Genomic DNA, 21,985 nt, shown 5'->3' on the forward strand with positions numbered 1-21,985 from the left:
GTTTTATTTTCTTTAATTATTTGATGCAACAGAGCATACATATCTTTCAAATCACCATCTGAAAGATAGTCTAGTTTAAATTTTTTATTTTCATGTTTAAAAACATAAAAAAATGACCATTTTGTTATTCTATCTGTTTATTTTCTGAATAGTTATTTTAGTATAACCATATGCTTTCTCCATATGGTTCCTACAAAGGAACATTGAGAAATATAACACTGAATTCTGGTACATTTTTCACTATTACTTTGTATATTTTCTTTTTTTCTAAATTCATCTTGGAAGCTAAGGACTGATAACTTTTTCCTTGGTTAGGATGATAAAGGTATTCCTTGAAATTTCCTTTTGAGTGATATTAGTCTTCAACATTATTGTCTCTGCTATTAAGAAATCAACATTGTAATAACACATTCTTTTACTCTCACCTTCTCACCCTTGGAGCCAGGGTCACCTTTGAGACCAGGTAAGCCAGGAGGTCCCTAAATAATAAACATACATAGAGTAGTTACAAATTAGAGAATCATATTACTATCTACTGGGCAAGTTGGTTTCGATAATATGATTGGGTTCAAAATAACTAATAATGACCACTGTTCATTTTTCAGGATTCTAAATAATTTTATGTGTTTAAAACTCCACAGTTTGATAGTTAACCATAATAATAAAAGATAACATTGATAAGTTTGATTAAATAAATATGAAGTTAGAAATAGGGCATGATTTATATGGATTTTCAGTTGAAAGAAAAAATGCATTTTTAATTACACTAATTTTAGAAGAAGAGGTTTCCAAGTTATACATTCATTTAGTCAAGTATTTCTCTGTTAAACTCACAGTCAAAGTTTACAATATTTCCAGTAAAATTTAAAGAAAAAACCTCAATAAACTTTTGACAGTCAACTGACCATTGTTAATCATTTTTCCTAAATAAACTCCCAAGATACTATTTTTAGCTGTAATTTCTAATTGAATCTGTTAACTAAATGATTTGTAAATGTAAAGATAAGATAATTTACTTATCTCATATTATCGGACCTGTATTTTAATTATTTAACCTTTTTTATAATCCAAGGATAAGGCATTTATCCATTTAGGCTAAATTATATTTTAATGAAAATTATGGCATGGTTTTAGCAACTAACTCTTAGTCTTGGTCCCTACTCATGAAAATATTCATAATGATGACTTTTAAACAGACTTCTAAATATAAAAACTACTGTACTCCAAATTGAAGACAACACAAAATAAGATCCTTATTCTGAAATTACAGGTTGCTATGCAGGCAACAGATTCTGTCAGAAAAAATGTAACTGACAGATGGTTTGTAAGATTGTGACTGCTGAAACCAGGGCCCAGATAATAACACCACACATGAGTCACTACTGCCTACAACAAGTACCACATCAAGAAACAAAGACAAAATATGAGTTTTCTCTATGAGTTTTAATAATATAGACTGAATTGAACTATTTGAATTATAATTTTAATAATGATTTTAACATGGCACTTAGTAATCAAATTGTTTTAATTTTTACCAAGCTATATGATTAGTCTTTACGATAGTATTTTCCGCAAGGCTACCTACCACAAGTAATTTTTTCCCCCTCTACCTAGACACTTTTGAGTCTTCAGTGTGAAAGAGCACATTGAGTTTCAGTCCATAATTTTTGTGAATTTAATATATTAAAAACCATGGATCTAATCCAAGAAGCATGATGTAATTTAAAAAGTATGGGTTCAGAATACAATAGATTTGGGGTAGAAGCCAGCTTCTCTTATCAGCAATTTAAATTAGCTAACCAAAGGGAACTTCAGTTCTCTCATCTGTAAACCAAGGACTATAATTCCTGTCTCAAGGGGCTACTGTGAGATTGCATAGATGAGTGCTTTCCATTCCTTAGTTTCTCAAGTCTACTCCTCAAACTGAAGTTCTTAATATCAGAGGAAGGTAAGAATAATGTTAATATAAGTTAGTCCTGTGTATCAATAGTATTTTGGACTGTTACCAGAAATATTTATATTTGTTTTAATTCATGAATGAATTTGAAATTCTATAAGTATTGACATAAAAGTGAACAATTTCCCTACATCATTCTATTGACAATAGATAAATTATTTTTGTAGAAATTATGTGCAGTTTAAATGTAAGTGTGCCTAATAATATTCTAGTAAGAAGAAAATTATTAATCCTCAGATGTAAGTTTATATCAATTCAGTTTAGATTCTCCTTTGTATAAATATAAACAATCATGTCGCTTTGTTAAATCTCTTGTAGACAAAAAGGAGACTACAAAGAAATTACCAAATTTACTTTCAGGAATATTCTAAGGCTAGGTTTTAACACTGGACTTTCATCTCATTTGCTAACACTATATCAGAGTAGATGATCTCAAAGTGTGATCCTCAGACCAGCAGCCTTAGCATCATTTGTGAACATATTAACAAAGCAAATTTATAGGCATCATCCAGACTAATTGAATCTGAAATTCTGGAGTTAGAGATCAGAAATCTGTTTTACAGGATTGTTACTCATTAAGGTCTGAGAAACATGGCTCTGTGGCATTAAGTCCCAAATCTGTTAAATCAATATGAAAATCAGAACATCATAAAGGATTCATTTATTTTAAAATAAAAACATTCCCTATTTAGTATTACTCATTTGATAATTTAAAAATTAAGTAAGTATATTTTGCATCTACTTTTTTCTCATCTCATCAGAAAGGTTTTGTGAATTATTGGTTAGGAAAATAATGTTGTCTGATAGCACAATTTTAAAGGAATAATATAAATGAGTAATAGAAATAATAACATAATTCTTTGAGGTCATGTGACCATCAGGATAGTTGCTAAACATTCTATATGTTAGAACAAGGGGGCATAAAAAAGCATGAAAAATAGTTCTAATAAATATGTAATTGCATGAAAGAACCATAAACCTGTACCAGTAGCAGAAACCATTTAAAAATATTGGTTAAAATTGACATATGTCAGTTAAAAGTAAATACATTATTTAGATTGAAAGCACAAAACTATTAAAGAGGCCAGATTTTTTTTCTTTCTTTACTTCTTATTTTACATTCAAACTCTTTCTGGTATGCGATACACTTTACAGAAGTTTTGCTGTTAAGTGGGATAACTAATAGGAATGTCGTTTGCTGGACATCAATATTCCAAATACTGTTTCATTCAGCGTCTCAGGTCTACCACTCATTAGTTGGGTAATCTTGGGTCTGTTCCTTTTTATCTCAGAGCTTTATTTATAAAGGTGTTCTAATAATAACTGTGTCAGAGAATCGTGATAATGAAAGAAAAACCAGTCTTACAAGAGTACTGCATATAGTGAAGTGTAATGTAAATATGAATTATTGTTATTTGTTTCTGATATGCCACAGATAGTTATCAATCAGCTTTCTCATCACATTCTAATAGTAAAAGCTAAAATGGCAAAAAAGAAGAAATACTGTGGATTCTAATTGCTCGGGGGTAATGGGAAACACACTAGACAGTTTTTGTGTTTGTAATGCATTTAAAATCATTTCTATAAATATCATTCAGGAAGGAGTTAAAGGAAAAGAGTGTTAATTCCTCTAAGCTAATGATCTCATAAAATTATGAACTATATCTAAGGAAGCATTAGCCAAGCGAAATCAGTTTATTATCATTTTCATCAGTTAGAAATAGAAATTGGTAAAGCTATGATGTTGATAGCAGTTATAAATAACCCTCTGAATCTGGACCATATCAAAAATATCAACTCTGCATATAAAAATATTATTTCAGGTATACATATTTTCTATTTCCTCTTAGGATATTGTAAATTGAAAAACCCTAGGGAAATACATAATTCATAAGTAATAAAGTGAAAAGGAAAACAGGGATGATACATTCATAAGTGTCTAGAATACACAATCAAATATGTTCCCCTGCTGTATTGTGCTGTACAGAATATTTGCTTTGAAATGCATCTTAAAATTCTAATGCATTGAAGTTTAAAGAAAATGCAGATCCTACTGTTTATTCAGAATGTAGTATTGTAAAATAACGTTTAATTTGGTGAAAGACAAATGCTTTGTAGTTTAAACCTGCTTAATCATTATGGAATGCTACACATCTCAAACCTTTTTACAGATAAGTTAAATGTAGCATTTAAAAAATCAAAATATAATTCAGTAACCCATCCTACCATTTATTCATGCACTTATGGTTTAACAAATAATGTTATCAGATATTTTACTTATCAGTATGTGAAAAGAATTAATGTATGATAATAGTAAGGTAAAATTGTCTGAAGATAAATACTGAACAATTTTTCAGCTACATTGGAACAAATAGGTTCTTAAAATGAAAGATTATGAAACAAAACAAAACAAAAGCTTAAAACTAAAATAGATGCTAATTGTGTCTTCAAAAAATAAAATAAAAATTAATTAAAAATGATTAAATCATGCTTATTTTGACTATGCAGCAGAGGAGAGAATGTAACAACCATCACTGTTCTCTTTAAAACACTCAATTTTATTCCCATCTGATTTTTGCTATTTCCTAAAAAAAAACACCCCAGCAGTTCAACTTTAAAAATCCTCAAATAAAATTCTTTATACAATCTCATCATTGTCCTTAGCTTTCTTTTACATTTCACACGTACTGTTTTATTCTCAGTTCCATATAATGATACATTTATCTGTATATAAAATTCATGCATATGTAGAAGTTTAATTTTTGCCATGAGAAATATCTAAATTTTGAAGTAAAAAGTAAATATTGTACCATATCTAAACTCTAGCAGAGCCGATCATATAGAGTGATCAGACACCAAATATCATCTTAAGAGTTTTAACCAGTGTTTGTTTCACTCTAGCCCAAAGAATTTCTAATCCAAATGTTAATATAAAGTTGTTAAACTGTTACTTATATAGAAAATGGTCTAAGTTGGTTTTTTTGATTGTTTTGTTTTTTAGAAATAGCTCATCTAACTAACATAAGAACCCCATGGGGTAAAAGATATTAATATCCCCATTTAATTTATTTTAACTTTATAATATCACATAAGATTGATGTTATTCAAATTCTCATTTTACAGATAAGAAACCTAAGGCTTAAAAAAATTGAATAACTTACTTAAAACTTATTCAACAAGCAGGTAGTAGTGCTCATTTTTGAAACCAGGCTCTTGGGTTGAGAGTTGATGACCTTAACCAGTAATCACGATATGCTACTTCTCACTCTAATACAAAATTGCCTACTAAAATAAGTACCAGTATTTCTTAGCTGAGCTGAAAAGTTCATTAAATTGCCATAAAATGCATCCTGAAGATGATTTCTCCACCAATCCTCATCTCCTGTAGACCAAGTAGCATTTTCATTAAAATTAGACAGCACAATCAAACTATTTGATAGTATGAAAAAGCTACAATAGATTTGCATTCTAAGTACTCTCTTTTAAAACAAGCAGCCAGAGAAAGAAATGGCACCAGTGTTGCTCAATTCTGATGCTTTTCATTTCACTGCGGAAAAGGATGTGAGTTGTTTATTTAGCTTCTTGCTCTGTAAACCCACATTTACCTAAGATTCAGAAATATAAACTTTTGCAAGCCAGAATCAGGTGGTATGTCTGATGGTTTTATTTATAATATTAGCTGAAGGAAGTCTCCAGCTTGATGCTTTCTTTTTATTTCATCTGGAGAAAGGTCAGAATACTTATTGGAAAAACCTGAAATAACAAGAAAAAAAATCTTTGCAAATTTTAGGGTGATATTAAGGTGAAGTATTTTTTTTTTCCTAGGCTATGACTTTGTACAGTTAGGAATTTAACATATCTAATAAGAATATTCCCTAAATAGTGATGCAGACATGGAACCGATGATCCTACTTTTGTCAAGTCCCTGTTCTTATGTCAATGGGGTAATGTGCAGATTTGATAATCTCCTCACAATTTGATAACTTTTATCCATTTATTAAAATAAGTGATCTTTAACTTTTCAGTGCAAGTTAAAAAAAAATCTCTGTAACACTTATGAAATATCTAGAATATTAGAAGAAATTTTTGTGACATTTTTCCTAAAAGAAATGTCCAAGTTCTCCTGAATGATTAAGATTGCAAATCCTAGTTTTGATGGCTTTCTGAGCACATACATACCTCTGAGGTAGTTGATATACTCATGAAAAGAGGGAGTTTTGTAAAATTTAAATTTCTGTATGGACAAATCTGACTATTTAAACCGATATATATTACACTTGAACAGTGCTATATGTATTGCTCCTGTTTTAATTAATCCTTTTACATATTACTATTTTGGACAATGAAGTTCAAATATCTCCACCATGAAATAGAATCTGTTACCTAGTAAGCAATAATTTTAAAGGCAAGACTTAGATTCTCAGTTTCTGACCAAATTTTGTAGCAAGAATAGCCTTGGCTCCTATAATATACTCTATCTATGAACCATATGCTGGTCAACTAAATGCTTTATTTCATTGCTCAATTGTGTTGTTTGCATACACAGTTTATGAGAGTAACCAAGCTTTGGTGTTGTAACAATTATATCTCTCTTCACTCACGGGGGTAAATGCTTTATCTTTCAGCCCATATGACTCAAGAAGAGAACAATTTATTTGGTGAAAGGATCACCATATGCCTGTGCCAATGTTATTCTTTTAAATGAAGTGCCAGGAAACTAAGTGTAATTGCACGCATTTTGGGGAACCATCCACATTTGGAAAAGAACTGTCTGGGCCATTAGTGGCATTTTATTCAGAATGGAAATTTTTTTTTTTCACCCATTGGACATAAGAAAGGAAAGATCTTCTGATCAAGGGTATATTTTCCAAATAACTTATCAGTTAGGATTACTTTTCTCTTTTTAGGTCTGAGTAATACACTTCTTTGAATACTGTACAGAATATAAACCAATTTATAAGACAAAATTTCAGGAATTCTAGCTTATAAATAATTTCATTTCTGGAATTCTAAACAACAGAAAAAGGTGCTACTCACCATAGGACCCGGTGGCCCATCTTGGCCTGCAGCTCCAGGGAGACCTTGTTCTCCCTGAGGAAGAAGAAACACGATTGATTTTTTTAATTAACAAAAGCAGACATATTTTTTCTTTATATTAATTTTGGTACTTCAAAAAAGAAAGAAAGCAAACATCACCTATGAATTCCATCACGTGGAGGACATCTACAAATATTGTTAGCAATTTTTGAGTCTTTTTACTCTCTGTGTATGTGTCTACATGTACATACATACACACACATGGATGGATGGATGCGTGTATAAAAATTATACGTCTTTGAGATCTCAGGGTTTAGTTTTCTATTTTACCTTTAGAAGTTAGAATTTCACCATGAACTTACTAAATAAATGACATACTTAAATATTCTAAGGGTCTCTGACTTTATTACATACTATTTACTGCACACAATTTATAAAATAACGCTGACATAAATATTTTAATTCATAATTTTTCTTAGAAATAAGACATTATTTTCAAAATGACATCTTTCAGCACAGATGCTCACCACAGGGCCAGGGATGCCCCGAAGACCCTCTGGACCAGGCTTTCCGGCAGGTCCCTGAGGACCAACTGGGCCAGTTTTTCCTGGAGGACCTTCAGCTCCTGCTTCTCCCTGTTAGAAAATAAAATATGTGAATGCATTAATAATGAAAAAAGACATTTTATTATTTTATTAAAAGTACTGAAATAGATGTTGTCTAGCATACACATGACTTTTTCAAGCATGATACCTGTAATGTATATTTTACCTTAGCACCTTTTTCACCCTGTCTTCCCTCTGCACCTGCAGCTCCAGGAGGACCCTATAAACATAAAATTGCAGTTAATATATATATAACATATAAAAGTAATGCAACTGAAGACTTATTTACAAATACCCAAGTTTAATTTGTAACAGAGTCTAATACATTGTGAATTTCTATACCAATTTAGTTTAAAACAGAGAAAACTCAAAACCCTTTTTATGTACAAATTTTAGTTAGAATATTAAAAACAAATGAAGCACAGATTAAGTAGAATACAGATAATCACATCATATCAATGTAAGGAAACAATAAAGATAAAAATTTTAAAGAAATGCTGATGACTTAGTCACCCTTGGTGTGTTAAATACTCAGATATCATTTATTTTGTTGTATAATTAGGAAGTAATTGAAGGTTTCAGATTTCACTTCCATCATTATATGTGTTTTTAAGATTGGCTCCTTTCTTAATCTTACAAGATCCATACATTACACATTTTCATAAGATCATGTTCAAACTGGAAAAGTACAAAATTTAAAATCTTCTTGGTCAACAGATATTATAGTTTCATTCTCTGAAACTATGTAATTCACATAATTCAGTGGCATAAAAAATAGTATGACTTTTTAAAACCTAGTATTAGAGAAAAAGCAAGAAAAAAATCTTCACACTCCATATGTCATTCAAAAACTTAAGAAGATATTCTGGTATTTGCATAACTTTTGTATATTTGCATGGATTGCTATGGAGAAATGCTAATTATTATATATAAATTATATATAATTTATATATAATTAGAGCTTTTCATAATACTGCTCTTTGTATATATATATATATATTTTTTTCCCTATCTTTGTGAGGTATCTGTCTCCCTATTTCTCTTTAGTTTTAGCTAAATAAATAATGATTAATTTAGCTAAATTAATGATTAATAATCATTTATTAGTATTTTTGAACTTCAGTTCTTTCATCCATAAAATGTTAATAATAAGAATTCTCTTGCTATAGAATTGTTGTTAAATTTAAATGATGTAACACATGAAAAAATATTTTGTGAACTTCCAGTAGAGCAGTATCAAATACAGGAATGGAATCTGAAGCTTAAGAGCCTAAAGCCAGGATTCAGACTTCCTGGATTCAAATCCTGGCTCTGCCATCAATAAGTTTGTGATCTTTGGCAAGTTACACACCCTGTGAGTGATTCAGTTTACTTCTCTGCAAAATGTGGATTATAATAGTAGCTATCTCCCAGCATCATCATGAGAATTCAATGAGTTGGTAAATGTAAATGGTGTATAAAAGTACCTGAGACATAAAGAACACTACAAATGTTAGTTATTTTATTATTGTTACTAAAATTATTAGATATTGTTATTCTATATAAATTCTATTATTTTACCAATACTTTTCACCATGTTGGCAACCTGAGAGTCAGGTCAAACAAAACTGACTTTCAAAATACATTTATAGACACCATGTCAACAACTTACTTTTTTCCATACATCCTGTTTATAACACCTGAAAAATATGAACTCTATGTATGAAACTACTTGTTTTAACTAGAAAATTGAAAGTCAGCTAAACGATCCCATAATATATAGTCAGATCTTGAAATCTGACATTCAGATTTCCTTCTTACATACTCTTAGTCATTTGTGAAATATAAAACTTGACATTGTAGAAAGGAATCATTTACAGTACATAACATATAATATTCAAGGTATCAAAGAAAACAACTATTTTTCAAGCAAGAAATATGCTATAATTCCCACTGTGTCTAAATTTTGTTCCTACTCATTTTACTAGGTCATTGATATTTTCACTTATGGTGTCTCAAATCAACACAAGAAGAGCACTTGGTTTGATAGTCCAATACAATAAGAGTGCTTTTGGCCTCTTACTGTGGTGGGCTACACCATATATATACTCATAATAAATTCATTCTAAGACACAAAAAATTTATAATTGTATTATAAAATATTTATTTCATTCCAGTACTTAATTGATTTTTATTATTACTTAACAAACATTAAGATTCAATCTGAATCTTAACTGTGCTGAAAATTTCTACACAAGTTCAGACATAAGTATAAAAAGTTTAAAAAAGAAACTTCATGATCTCTAGGAAATTGTATTTCATTTTTCCCCAGACTCTCTTGTTTTCCATTTGTTTACTTCAGTTTTTCTTATGAATTGTGATCAAAATCATCAACTGAGATTGAGGTTGGAATTTGGGGAGAGTAGCAGAAACAGTGTTAATTGGTGAAAATAAGGTGAGGCAGGATGACTTTCTCTCTTTCAGATGCTATATTAATATTCTAATGGTGGATACATGTTAGTCTTTCATATGGTCTTTTAAATCCACATTTAAAATGGGTATCAGGCACTTCATCAAACTCTGAGTTCTGTGAACTCATTTATCTCTGAGACAGTCAATGAATATATCATTAGTAATTATTTTCTCAATATCATCACTATAACTTCATATATTATTAGGCATTCATTATGCCTCGACCCAAAGATAAGAAGTGCATAAATCCTGTAAGCAGTCTCTTGAGGCAACAACAATTTGTTAACAATAATATAGGCATTAAAACTTAAGTGTATCTTTTGAATTTCATACTATTTATGCAAGAGGATTTCTGTAGAGAAGCATAAGCCTCAAATATTTCTTAGTGTTAAAGAGTTGAGTCATTTTGGTGTGAAGATGGTAACTATACTTACTGTGGTGATTGTTTTGTAATGTATAAAAAATAAATTTTTGGTGTGATGGTTAAAGTATCCTATTCAAATTGGGTAAAACAGCCATAATGACTATAATTTGGGGAATAGAAATTATGAGATTCAACTGAATAATGAGCTTTTCTTTATTCTATGAAGATTTTTCCATAAACTAATGACATAAAGGTATGGGGTATTAACTTCAAGATTGCAATTACACATAAGAACTTTATAGTATAGAAGACTTATAAATATCTAGCTTTAGGAAAAGCAAGTCATCAACTGTCTAAAATGTAACAAAAATATTGCTTTTACTGCAAGGGAGAAAAGAAAATCTGAGTTTGAAAAGCCTAAAGAATTAAACACAAGTAAACTACAACATGGCCACAAAATTGTGATTCAATAAAAAGTTTCTTCATCCCAAAAGGATTTCTTCCCTCTTTGAATGAATGCCTGTTGTTTATCATGCTGGAAATCCACATTAAATTGTTTTACTCTGTTCTTTATCTCATTTTTCCCATTTTCATTTATTCCTTAAATTTTTTCCAGATGGCATAGATTTTTTTAAGAAAAACAGGATGAAAACAGGTAACACACTTTTTTTTTAAGAGAATAGGAAGTTCCCTTTAAAAAAAACTAAACAATGCCTATGGATAAATTCTTGTTTTAGTCATTTCTTTCTCATATATCTGCATAAGCAGAGAGGCAAGGACTTAATTTAGTGAATTACTTCCTGTACTATCATGAAGTAATAAGTGTTCTGATTGGAAAATGCCTTGTAAAACATGAAAATAAAATAAGACTTCGTTAATTTTCCAGCAATAATCACCGTTACATGAGATTTTCCTTGTTATGAGAAATATACTTTATATAAAATACACAGTATAATCCTCTCTCCACTATTCACATTTTATAATATTATTCTACAATTTACCCATTCTTCCATACATGTTGCAAATAGTTAAGTCTGCCTTATATGCCAGAAATGTGCTGTGTATGAAGAATACAAAAAAAAAAAAAAAGAAAAGTGAAACCCTAAGGAGTTCACAAAGTTTAGTTATGAAGACAGACAACAAAATTAACAAATACAGTACATTGTAAAACACACAAAGATGAAGTAGGTGTACAAAATAGGTACACTGATCTAGTAGGCAGTAAGGAAAGCTTTCCTAAGAACCTAATATCTGATCTTAATCTTAGTGTGGGTAGATATGGGAGGGATGTTTCCTTCTAATCTGACCATCCACATTCATGCATAAAGGCATAGAGATGGAAAGAATACATATATGGTATATATGGGCATATAGAGTAGGTTAAAGCTTCCTTTGTATTTCTATTACTTAATAATATTAGTTATTGTTTTAATTTTTAATTGTAAATTTTCCTTTGACAAATGAGATGGGACTCCTTAAAATTCCATTTAATATATGCATTTTCAGGTTATGTTTAAATCTTTTTAGTCATCTCCAGATATTTTTTTCAGTAAAAGGGCTTTGAACTAGTTCTTGGTTTCAAACCGCTATGATAACCTGAGTATTAAAATTCCATGGCTTACTGATATAAACTGTACAATCTTCTAGCACCTCAAGGAAATATACATTTATTTTCAAGTATTAAAATGCATGACAGAATGTACATGTACTTCAAATGTCAACTTAATTTCTCTACTTGTTCAATAACTGCTGGAATGTTTTTTCTCAGTATCACTGCCACTTGCAACATTCTGACCAATATTCTATTGGGAGGGTTTATTATCATTTATTTGTAAGAGTCACTCAAGGAAAAAAGTGATAATACTTTTCAATACATTTTTGTTCATTGCTACTTCTGGTATGAGATGCTATAGCAAAATTGTTATTGGTCCTTTTCTGTTGTTCCAATGTAGCAAAACAAAGGATAAGAGAAATGTTAATTTCCACAAAATACATACAAAGCTTACTTAAAATTATGCTTTCTAGATGAACTAAAGGGAAATAAATGGTAAGGCAATTCTGTATTCAATTAAGTCGTAAGTGTGTAGATCAGATATTATAATCATTGTATAGGAATGTTTTTTGCTGTTTCCACAAGGGTGATATTAAATTGATTCCTGCATCAAAGACATTGCTGACTGTTGGCTGAATGCAAAATTTGGTGAAGACAGAATTCTCCTCATCAGCTACAATTCATAAAATTCACCCTGCGTCATATCCCTTTAGGCTCAGGAGCTTTGTATTCACCCAGTGCATAAACAAAGTGACCTCACAGACATACCATAAAGTTCCCAAGTACTTCCTTCTAACTCATTTTAATCACATTATTATCTCTCAAACTAGTTCTACATCCCTGTTGCTTGGCAAATCCATTTTATTAAAATTATATGCAGTTATCATGAATTTAATGCTCTGTTTTTTGGCAACAGTTCTCATAGGAAATTCCTTTACAGTTTACGCTACATGATTTTACATCAACTTACACCAAATAAATAAATAATACAAATTTGTATCCATCTCAACAGAATCACAGTATTCTATACTTCAAAAATGCAATAAATTATGAAGTTACTATGAATTTATTGCTAATAAACTTTCATCTCAATTTATATAACTCAAAATATAGAAGAAAATGTCTTTCTCTTTATCTTATTTGTATATTTTATTTAATATGTTTGTTTTGTTTATAAATGATGGCATAATTCAAAACCTGTATTTAACTCCTTAAGAAGAGCATCCACTCTTTGAACTCTTGATAAATCCATATATTAGATGTAGTGGTTTAAATATACGTTTTATTAATTTAGTCTTCACTCCAGCATGGGATATTAGTTATTTTGCCTACTTTATAAATAAGAAAACTGAGACTAAAAGAAATTAACTTATTCTAAGTTGTATTTATAAGTAGCAAAGCAAGAATTTGAAACCAGGTCTATTTGATTCTAATGCAACAGCATTCGGGACTAGTTTGTGCTGATAGTTAGCTATGAAGAGTGTCAGTTTACAGGCTGAGAAAGACCTAAGTAAATAATTTGTATTTCTATTTTTTCATCTTAGCCATTTTTTTTTTTTTTTTTTTTTTAGGTTAAGGTAGAGCTCTTGACTAGTTTGGTTGGTTGTAATTCAAAAGAATGAAAGCATTAATTGTTACTGTTAAATCAGAGCAAATTACAGTTTTAGTAATAAGATTGTTGACAGTAAACTTTACACCATTAAAATATATTTTACTCTGCTAAAGAAAAAAGATTATTGTGTAAAACAGAGAAAGCCAATTAAACCTGCCAATCTATCCAATCCTAATACAGAACACAATTTAACACATTACATTAAATATCGTTCAGGTTAGATTTAATGATGCCACATTTTAAAAGAAGAAAACTTGTATAATACTACTCAGTTGGGCTGACCTAAGGTTGATTCTTCTGCTAAATCAGAATGGATGTAAATATCTTTGTAAGCACTGCATAGTCATCACAATTCTCATATCATTAAAAATTCATAGATACAAAGTCTTCTAATTTTGTTTACAAAATGACTAGAGTGGAATAAAAATAGCGTATTATATTCATAAAAATTGTTTTTTAAAATGGGAGGCTAGAACATCTCTAAAATTTTTGATGAGATTATTTTTAAATAATCTCATCAAAAATCAGAAAGGCAGCACTCCACTATAGAATTTTCTAATAATGAAAAGGATGATACAGGGAATAAATCAGTTAATTACTTTAATATCTAAGAGTCTCAGCATACAAATGTATAAGTTCCTACATGTCACTTGCAACTACTGTAACCCTCTTTCTCCCAGAGAAATAACTACCATTCTGAATTTAATGAATCATTGCCTTCATTTATTTAATCACTTTTACCACTTACGTTTGAATGCTAAACAACATGTTTTTTTTATTTTTTTGCATATTATGTAAATGAAATTATATATCTTCTCCAGCTCAACACTACATATATTTTCTTCTTAACATCAGGTGTTTGAGATTCATCTTTGTGAGTTGCACATCTGCAATACAATATTTTCATTGCCATACAAAATTTCAGCTTATGCCTATCTCAGCACACTTATTTTTTCTACATGTGTATCTTGGTAAAGATGTATAAGATATCATCCAGAGCATGTACCTAGGAATGGAATTACGAGATAGTAGGGAAAGTTCATTGTTAAATTCTCCTAGGTAATAATGAACAATTCCTAAAGCAGTTGTACCAGTTAGCTCACAATAGCTGTGTATGATAATCCCCATTATTTTCTTTTTGAAAAACATCGTTTCCAACATTTGGTTTGTCAGATTTAACTTTTCATCAATTTATAGATGTAAGTGGTATCTCTACGTCATTTTTAACACGTTTCCCTAACTTCTACACATCCTTTTTGTGGAACATTTGTGTAAAATACCTTTTCATGCCTTTTGCTGATTTTTTTCTACTCTGGAAAATTTTTCGCTTCAAGCTTTCTGTATGTTAAAAGTATTTTCTCCTGATTCGATCTTTTCTTTTCAATGTCTTTTCAGTATTTTTAGATAATCAGAAACTTTTCAGTGTAATATGTTTTATACACCAACTTTTCCATTCTGATCTATGTGACCAGAATTTATAACCAGAGGTCATAAATTTATTCTCCAATAATCTTTTCTAAAATATTCCAAAATTTCTTTTTCATATTTAAGATTGTAATTCAACTAAAAAATTTTTTTGTGAATGGAGAAATGTAAAGTCCAACTTTATTTTTTTCATATAGATATTCAACTGCCCCGGCAAAATATATTCAATAATCTATCTTTTATCCATTGATCTTCGTGTCTAATTTGACACAAATGAAGTTACTGTATATTTTTAAGCCTTTTCTAGGCTCTATCTTCACTGAGACCATTTGTCTATATATCAATGGAGAAGTTCAATTATAAATTTAATAACATATTATCTTAATTTCTTATTTTATATCCATCTCATTGATGCATATAAACATATTTTGATTTTTTCAAGATATTTTATTCCTTTTAATCATGAGAGTTTATCAAGAGTCTGCCTAGTTAGAAATACTGACAGGAAAGAGAATAATGTGATTTTTCTACTCCTAATTTTCTATTTAAATTTAAAGAATAAATTTACCAATTAAACTTGCAATTTACTAATACCATGTAATCTTAAATTTGATTAAAAAATCATTGTTTATTATCTATATTCTTAAAGCAACAAGCTACTAAAGTTTGTTGACAATATACTTACGTTCTTGTTAATATACTATTAATGTTATATATTATACAATGTACTAGATAGTATATTATAATTATTTCTAATCTGTGAAAAATATAACCATATTCTATTATAAAGAGAAAAGAATTAAAAAACAGGCATTAACGTTTTTACATTATACCACATTTGAGCAGCAAATGCAGAGGTCCAATTCAGGTGTGAATGAATAGAAATGTAAGTACGTGGACTTTCCGCTACCCAACACTGTCTCATTGTTACAGAACAGAATACAATCTTAATATCTATATATTTGTGCTGACTTTCCTATGACATTTCTTTCATTTCTAGAATCGAGTGGAGGTCTTTCTAGAAGTTTGTTTCAGTTATTCATTAGAAGTATAATTGTTGATAATTACACATTCTAAAGTCTTCAACACAAATATTTTAGAAACTCTCTGATATTATAAAGATGAAAAGTGTGTTACATTATATTAGCAAGGTTTAAAAATTAGTAAATGTGGATGGAAATATTTTGAAAGTTCGTAATAGTGTCAACAGTGTCCACATTAACTATTGTGCTGAAATACTTTCATATATAGCTTAATAGATTTAAGATTTTTTAATAGTTTTGTTATACATTTGTATGTAAATTTGGAGTCACATATTAATCTAAAGGAGGTATCTGATATACTGGTTCACACCTAACTGCCCCCCTTTTTCTTGCATGTTTCTATTCATACTCCCTAGTAAATTGTTTATATTTATTTAATTTTTAAAATTTTCAAAATCATTCAGTTTTCAAAATGAGTAAGCCACATGATCCACCACTGTCTTGTTAAGGAAATTAATTCATTCCCTAACTCTGTCACATATTAAAAGAATACATCCCAAATAGCAAATGGTACTTAGTTGAACTTATCAAAGATTGTAAGTGAACAATCTGTTTTGACATAGTTTAAAATAAAACTGAACTATATAGCACTTGCTGAGAATTTGCTTTGGATAATGGAATGAGCTGAGAAGCTGCCAATGGATGTTAATGAAATATTCAAATTATATTTTTATATAGTCCCTCCTTTTCCAGTAGTTACAATTTGAAGGAAGGTTTAATTCTCTCTGCATCAAAAGCATAATAACTTATACCTATATAAGATGATAATTTTGTGCTTATTATTACTATTCAATAACTATTTCATAACTAAAGACTAACACACTAACATTATTATGTGAATACATATTATTTTTGTTCTTTATGAGTTATCTTATAAATCCTAGTTATAGTAGGCCCTCCCTGAGAAGCAATATAAGTAACTTGCCTAAGGAAATACAGGTAATAAATGGTAGAGCTGGGTTAAAAGTCAGGTAGTGTGACTTCACTGACTTATTAACCACTGCATTAAATAGCCTTCCATCATTTGACTGGGAGAAAGAAAAAAATGATTTCATATTTTCTCAGGAAAGTTTTCTACCAATTTTCAAAGACATTTTATATAAGTATTCTTCTCAAAGGTCTGAAATAATAGAACAGATATTCATCCATTTGGAAAGTTTTAAGAACATTCAGACTGTAGGCAAAAACAGGCAACAGAGCTCAACATCATGTTACACTTTGTAATTACTTTCTAAGAATAACAGACCAATGGTTGTTTTGGGATATATTTCCTTTTCTATCAAGATTATGCTTTTGGGCTGCTGACAAAAAGAAAACAAACAAACAAAATAATAATATTAATAATAATAATGAGAAAGAGGAAGAGGAGGAGAAATGTAAAAAAAAGGCACTTGGGCCAGTGAGAAGAAAATTGTATTCGGAGAAAATATTTACTATAAACTAAGTTCATTTCCAGCAAAGAGAAGTGTTTGCTTGTAAATGTTGACTCAAGTTATGTCCTGAGAGACAGAATTAAAACCTATCACACTCTGTGTATAGGAAGATGTGTAGTGTGAAAATTCTCCTAAGATAAAGCTACCATTAGAAAACCAGAGTGGCCCCAATTGCTCTGTGTCTTTGGATTACTGAAGGGGAAATGAGCCTAAGAAATATATTTTAATGTTGACCAAATATTTTGTTCATGGATAGGTTGGAAAATAGACTAAAGGAGGTTCAGGAGAGCACTGTGTATTAATAGAAGTGCTGCAAGAGGCAAGTCAACAAGATTGTTTTATTATAAAAACAGTATAATAGTGGGAAAAAGGCGGTAAAGCAAATCTCTTAGGGTCCAGTGTAGCCAATATTTTGAACAAGACCTTTATATTTTACTATAGCTCTTTCTTAAAATCCTATCAGAGTTGTTTGACAGTGTAAAGCAATCTAACATTATATGCTGATTCCTGAGCTCATTCTACTGATACTGCATTCAGGTTTCTATAACGTTTTCAACAAGCACTGGAGTTTGGACAACTCATCTCCCTGTAGGATACCATAAGCTGAAATTCAGGGTATCAGCAGAGTCTTTTATAAGAGCCTATGGCATTTGTACAGCAGAGACCTAAGCACAGAGAAGTGGGAAACTATTTTTCATTGTGACAGATTAAACCTGTCAATTAAATTGGGTTCTACTTTAATAAGTATTTTGACAAATTTAAGAAATCACTCTCTAGGACATATGTTTTTCAGCACCATTATAATGCACTGCCTACAGCTTACAAATATAATATAAATTTATACACACAATGGATAATCAGTAGATGTTTCAAATAAAGAATTTTAAAAACTTACTCTCTTTCCAGGAGGACCTGGTGGGCCAGCCTCACCAGATGGGCCAGGAGGACCCTAAAAAATGTGAAAAATACCTTTTAAGCAATTGGATATTATTTTATGGCTCCCAGCACTGTTCAAAATCTGGACTGAAGCCAACCTGCTTTCTTCATTTCTGCACATCTATCTTTCCTGGAAAATCTTAGCCCTATTTCAGATACCTAAACTTCCTCCAGATATCTATAATTCGAGCTGGTAAATTCATATGGAAAACTTCTTCATAGCTGGAAAAAAGTGAATCGAATTCGTTTTATTTAAAACTTTTATTAAGTGCTAATTTATATCTGACAAGCATCCAATAGATGTACTAATTAATATAATTATATGGTTAATAATTCTATGTATATCACATACATCTGTGAACCATAAATCTATTACCTCTAATTTCATCTTGTGCAACATGAGCATTTTTATTCCAAGGAGTACACAACATGCTGGGATATGACCCACAAGTCTTATCTACACAGAATAAGTCTATATCTCTTTGACTCCAAGTATCCAGTGGGTATGGCTCTAGAGACAAAGTTATGTTAAGAGTGCATGTTGTCTTTGACTACTACTTAAGTTAGTGCCCTCTTTTACTTCCTTGCTAAATAAACTTATGTGGTCAAAGCCCCCTACTGCATTTCCCAAATTAAAAATAAAAAAAAGTGCAAAAATGCTGAGTTCATTCTGGTTAGTAATTGAATTAATTCATGCTAATAATAGGCTGATAACCTAGTTTTCTTCATTTAATTCTTACTTGTGTTTTTAAAATGACTTTCCACTTAATACAGTTGGAAAGAGAGTTCAATGTAATACAATATGACAAAATCACTAATATGATATGACTACAGTTTTTATTATGAAGGCTTTGCTTATATTTCTTAAATCACATCAAGTAAGAAATGTAGAAATGTTCCATGTAAGACTGACTTTAAACTGGAATTCAAATATACCTGAATATGTACTCACATAGCTATGCTTTTGGAAGTGTAATTATTTCTGATTATTTATTTAAAATATCTTGAGACTATGCAAAGATTGAATAAAAATAGTGTGCTTACTTACCGGTTGTCCAGGATCTCCATCTTCACCCTTGTCACCACCAACACCATCCTGACCCTATAATGGGTAATAGAAAATGAACCCAGGTATTTCTCACTATTAATTAACTTTTATCAGAAAAAAAAAGATATGATGTATCATCCTAGTCCTTAAGAAAAATTATTGCCAGATAAACAAATAAAAGTATTATTATATTCTTTCAGTTGTTTTTTTTAAGGATTATGGTATCTCTCTTTCCATAAAATGTATGAAATTGCTATGATATCAAATTTAAAATATAGTATGCTCTTAATATAAGGAAAGGGGAGGATGTAATTAGTATAGAAAGACAATGCATCCTTTAACCATGAACAAATATGGTGCAGTTTGAGATAGAGTTTGCATTTTAGAACGGACTGAGGCAAAAGCAAAAATCTTGTAACTTTGAAATGATAGTAATGCGGCTACTTAGATAACTAGTATGCACAACTCAACAAAGTCTGGAAAACTAACCCAATGAAGAGATAATAATAATCATGCAACACAAGTCTGATAGTCTCCAAATATATGAATTTTTAATTCTGGTAGTTGTGATTACAGCTTACATCTTCCTTTTATTGCTATTTTTGGGGATCCACTGAAGTAATTAAGACTTTTCTTTAATTATTAACTGGGAACCATCCCCCGCAAAATAATTCCTTTGTTTTTCTATGATACTTACTGCAGGGCCAGGTTCCCCAGGGGGACCAGGATCTCCAGGAAAACCAACAGGACCCTAAAATAATGTTTTTAAAGGAAAGGAAATAAATGAAAAATTTTTATAAAGTCATGATATTCTGAAATTTAAGAGGTAAAAGTCATGGTAAACCATATGAGAATATCTCTTCTCCTGCTAGAAAATTTTTTAAAAATGAAATGAATTGAGAATGCTTATGAATACATCAAACAATGAAAAGTCAGCTTCACCAGCTATGGGCCAAAGTCTCATGATTTCTAGTCTTTCTACGAAAAGCTTCAAGTGGCTTTGACATAGATGCCACTTTAAAGAGGACCAAGGTCACTTACCGGGTTACCCTTAGGGCCATCATCACCTGATGGTCCTTTAGCACCAGGAGGCCCAGCAGCACCAGGTGGACCAGCTTCTCCTTTCTCTCCTCTTTCTCCTTTGGGACCCTACACAGCGTTAGAAAAAGAATGATTATCTTACAAGCTTTAAATCAGTTTCTTAACCTTAGCATACGAGGTCAGACAATACTCTGCTGTGGGAGCTTGTTTCATGCGTTGCAAGATGTTTAACAGCATTCAGGTCTCTTTTACTTGGATGCCAGCAGTTATCATTTCTCCAAGTGTGAAAACCAAAAATGTCTCCAGACATTGCCAAATGTTTCCTGGGAGTGAAATTCACTCTCAGTTTAAACCAATCTAAATTAGAATGATGTAATGCTAATACAGTTCATAAATGTTTACTCGATGTAGCAGGGTTTGCTGGTTTCTTTCGTGGACAGTCCACCAAAGATATATGCAATAAACAGCTTATAGTTCTAATGTTCTAACTTATGCTAATGTAATTTTTTTTCAGTTTCTGTGTGAATCAAAATATGCAGAGGATAGGCAAAATTGCATTTGTGATGATTCTTAACAGGTTGGAAAGTGAAAGGAATTGAATCACAGCTAGGAGTTAAGCTACATGTTTAAAATACTCTGAAAGAAATATCTGATCCATAACACACTACATTGAAAACAAGCCAGCACTTACGCCTGTGCCTGCTTCCCCAGGAGGCCCTGGGTTCCCTGCTTCTCCAGGCTCACCCTATAAAGAAGAGATCAAAAGAGTATCATAGCACAGAAACAATGTTTCATATTTGTAAAACTTCCTTCAATGATGACCATGACACTTTAAACTAGCCCTTAACTCATTATATTATTTAAAAAGCAGTGGACAACTTTGATAAAAAGAATAAACTTTTCCTATTACTGACCTTATACTTTTATTTCTCAAGTGGGGAGATAGAACTGGATAAGCTGGATGCTACAATTCTCATCAGTTAGTTAATACCCAGAGCATTAACCCAAGTTACCACCAAACCACACAAAACAGACATTTGCATGTTTCCTAAAAATTGTGTATTTGTGTTGCATCAATATTCATATTATAATTAAGTTTATGGATTAAACAATTTAAAATGTTTTTTACTAAAATATGAATTTACTATAATAATCAAACAATTTCGTAGTATTTTGATAATCCTATAAACTTTAGTTAGTAGAGGTCTAAAGAGGTCTAAAGTAGAGCTATAAATAAATACAAAAACACTATTTATAAGATACACATAGATACTTAGATACTAATTAAAACTGCTCCGTTTGAGGATATATATTGGTAGTCTTTATGATCTCCATGTAGATGTGGATGGCTATTTTATGGCTCAGTGCAATAATAAATAAACCTCCTAGCCTAGTAGGCTTCCCTTATGAAAGTCTGTTACTAACTCTTCGCACTTAGAAATGCATACAAACATAATATTCGGTTCAAGTAATCATCCAAG

The 21,985-nt window shown here is 30.6% G+C and overlaps 1 protein-coding gene across 2 annotated transcripts in view; it reads right to left on the reverse strand.

Moving 5' to 3' along the window:
* COL11A1 (collagen type XI alpha 1 chain) overlaps nucleotides 1-21,985 on the reverse strand; it is a 207,751-nt gene that overhangs the window by 12,111 nt on the left and 173,655 nt on the right. For both annotated transcript variants that reach the window (XM_082612439.1, XM_082612440.1), the window contains exons 50-58: nucleotides 21,196-21,249; nucleotides 20,505-20,612; nucleotides 20,161-20,214; nucleotides 19,464-19,517; nucleotides 18,375-18,428; nucleotides 7,766-7,819; nucleotides 7,522-7,629; nucleotides 6,995-7,048; nucleotides 426-479 (exon numbers count right to left, since the gene is read on the reverse strand). In XM_082612439.1, coding sequence (XP_082468565.1) covers nucleotides 426-479; nucleotides 6,995-7,048; nucleotides 7,522-7,629; nucleotides 7,766-7,819; nucleotides 18,375-18,428; nucleotides 19,464-19,517; nucleotides 20,161-20,214; nucleotides 20,505-20,612; nucleotides 21,196-21,249 — 594 coding nt within the window. The remainder of the gene's footprint in view (nucleotides 1-425; nucleotides 480-6,994; nucleotides 7,049-7,521; nucleotides 7,630-7,765; nucleotides 7,820-18,374; nucleotides 18,429-19,463; nucleotides 19,518-20,160; nucleotides 20,215-20,504; nucleotides 20,613-21,195; nucleotides 21,250-21,985) is intronic.

Source organism: Mesoplodon mirus (genome assembly GCF_964341445.2).
Source record: "Mesoplodon mirus genome assembly, chromosome: 3".
Taxonomy (NCBI): domain Eukaryota; kingdom Metazoa; phylum Chordata; class Mammalia; order Artiodactyla; family Ziphiidae; genus Mesoplodon; species Mesoplodon mirus.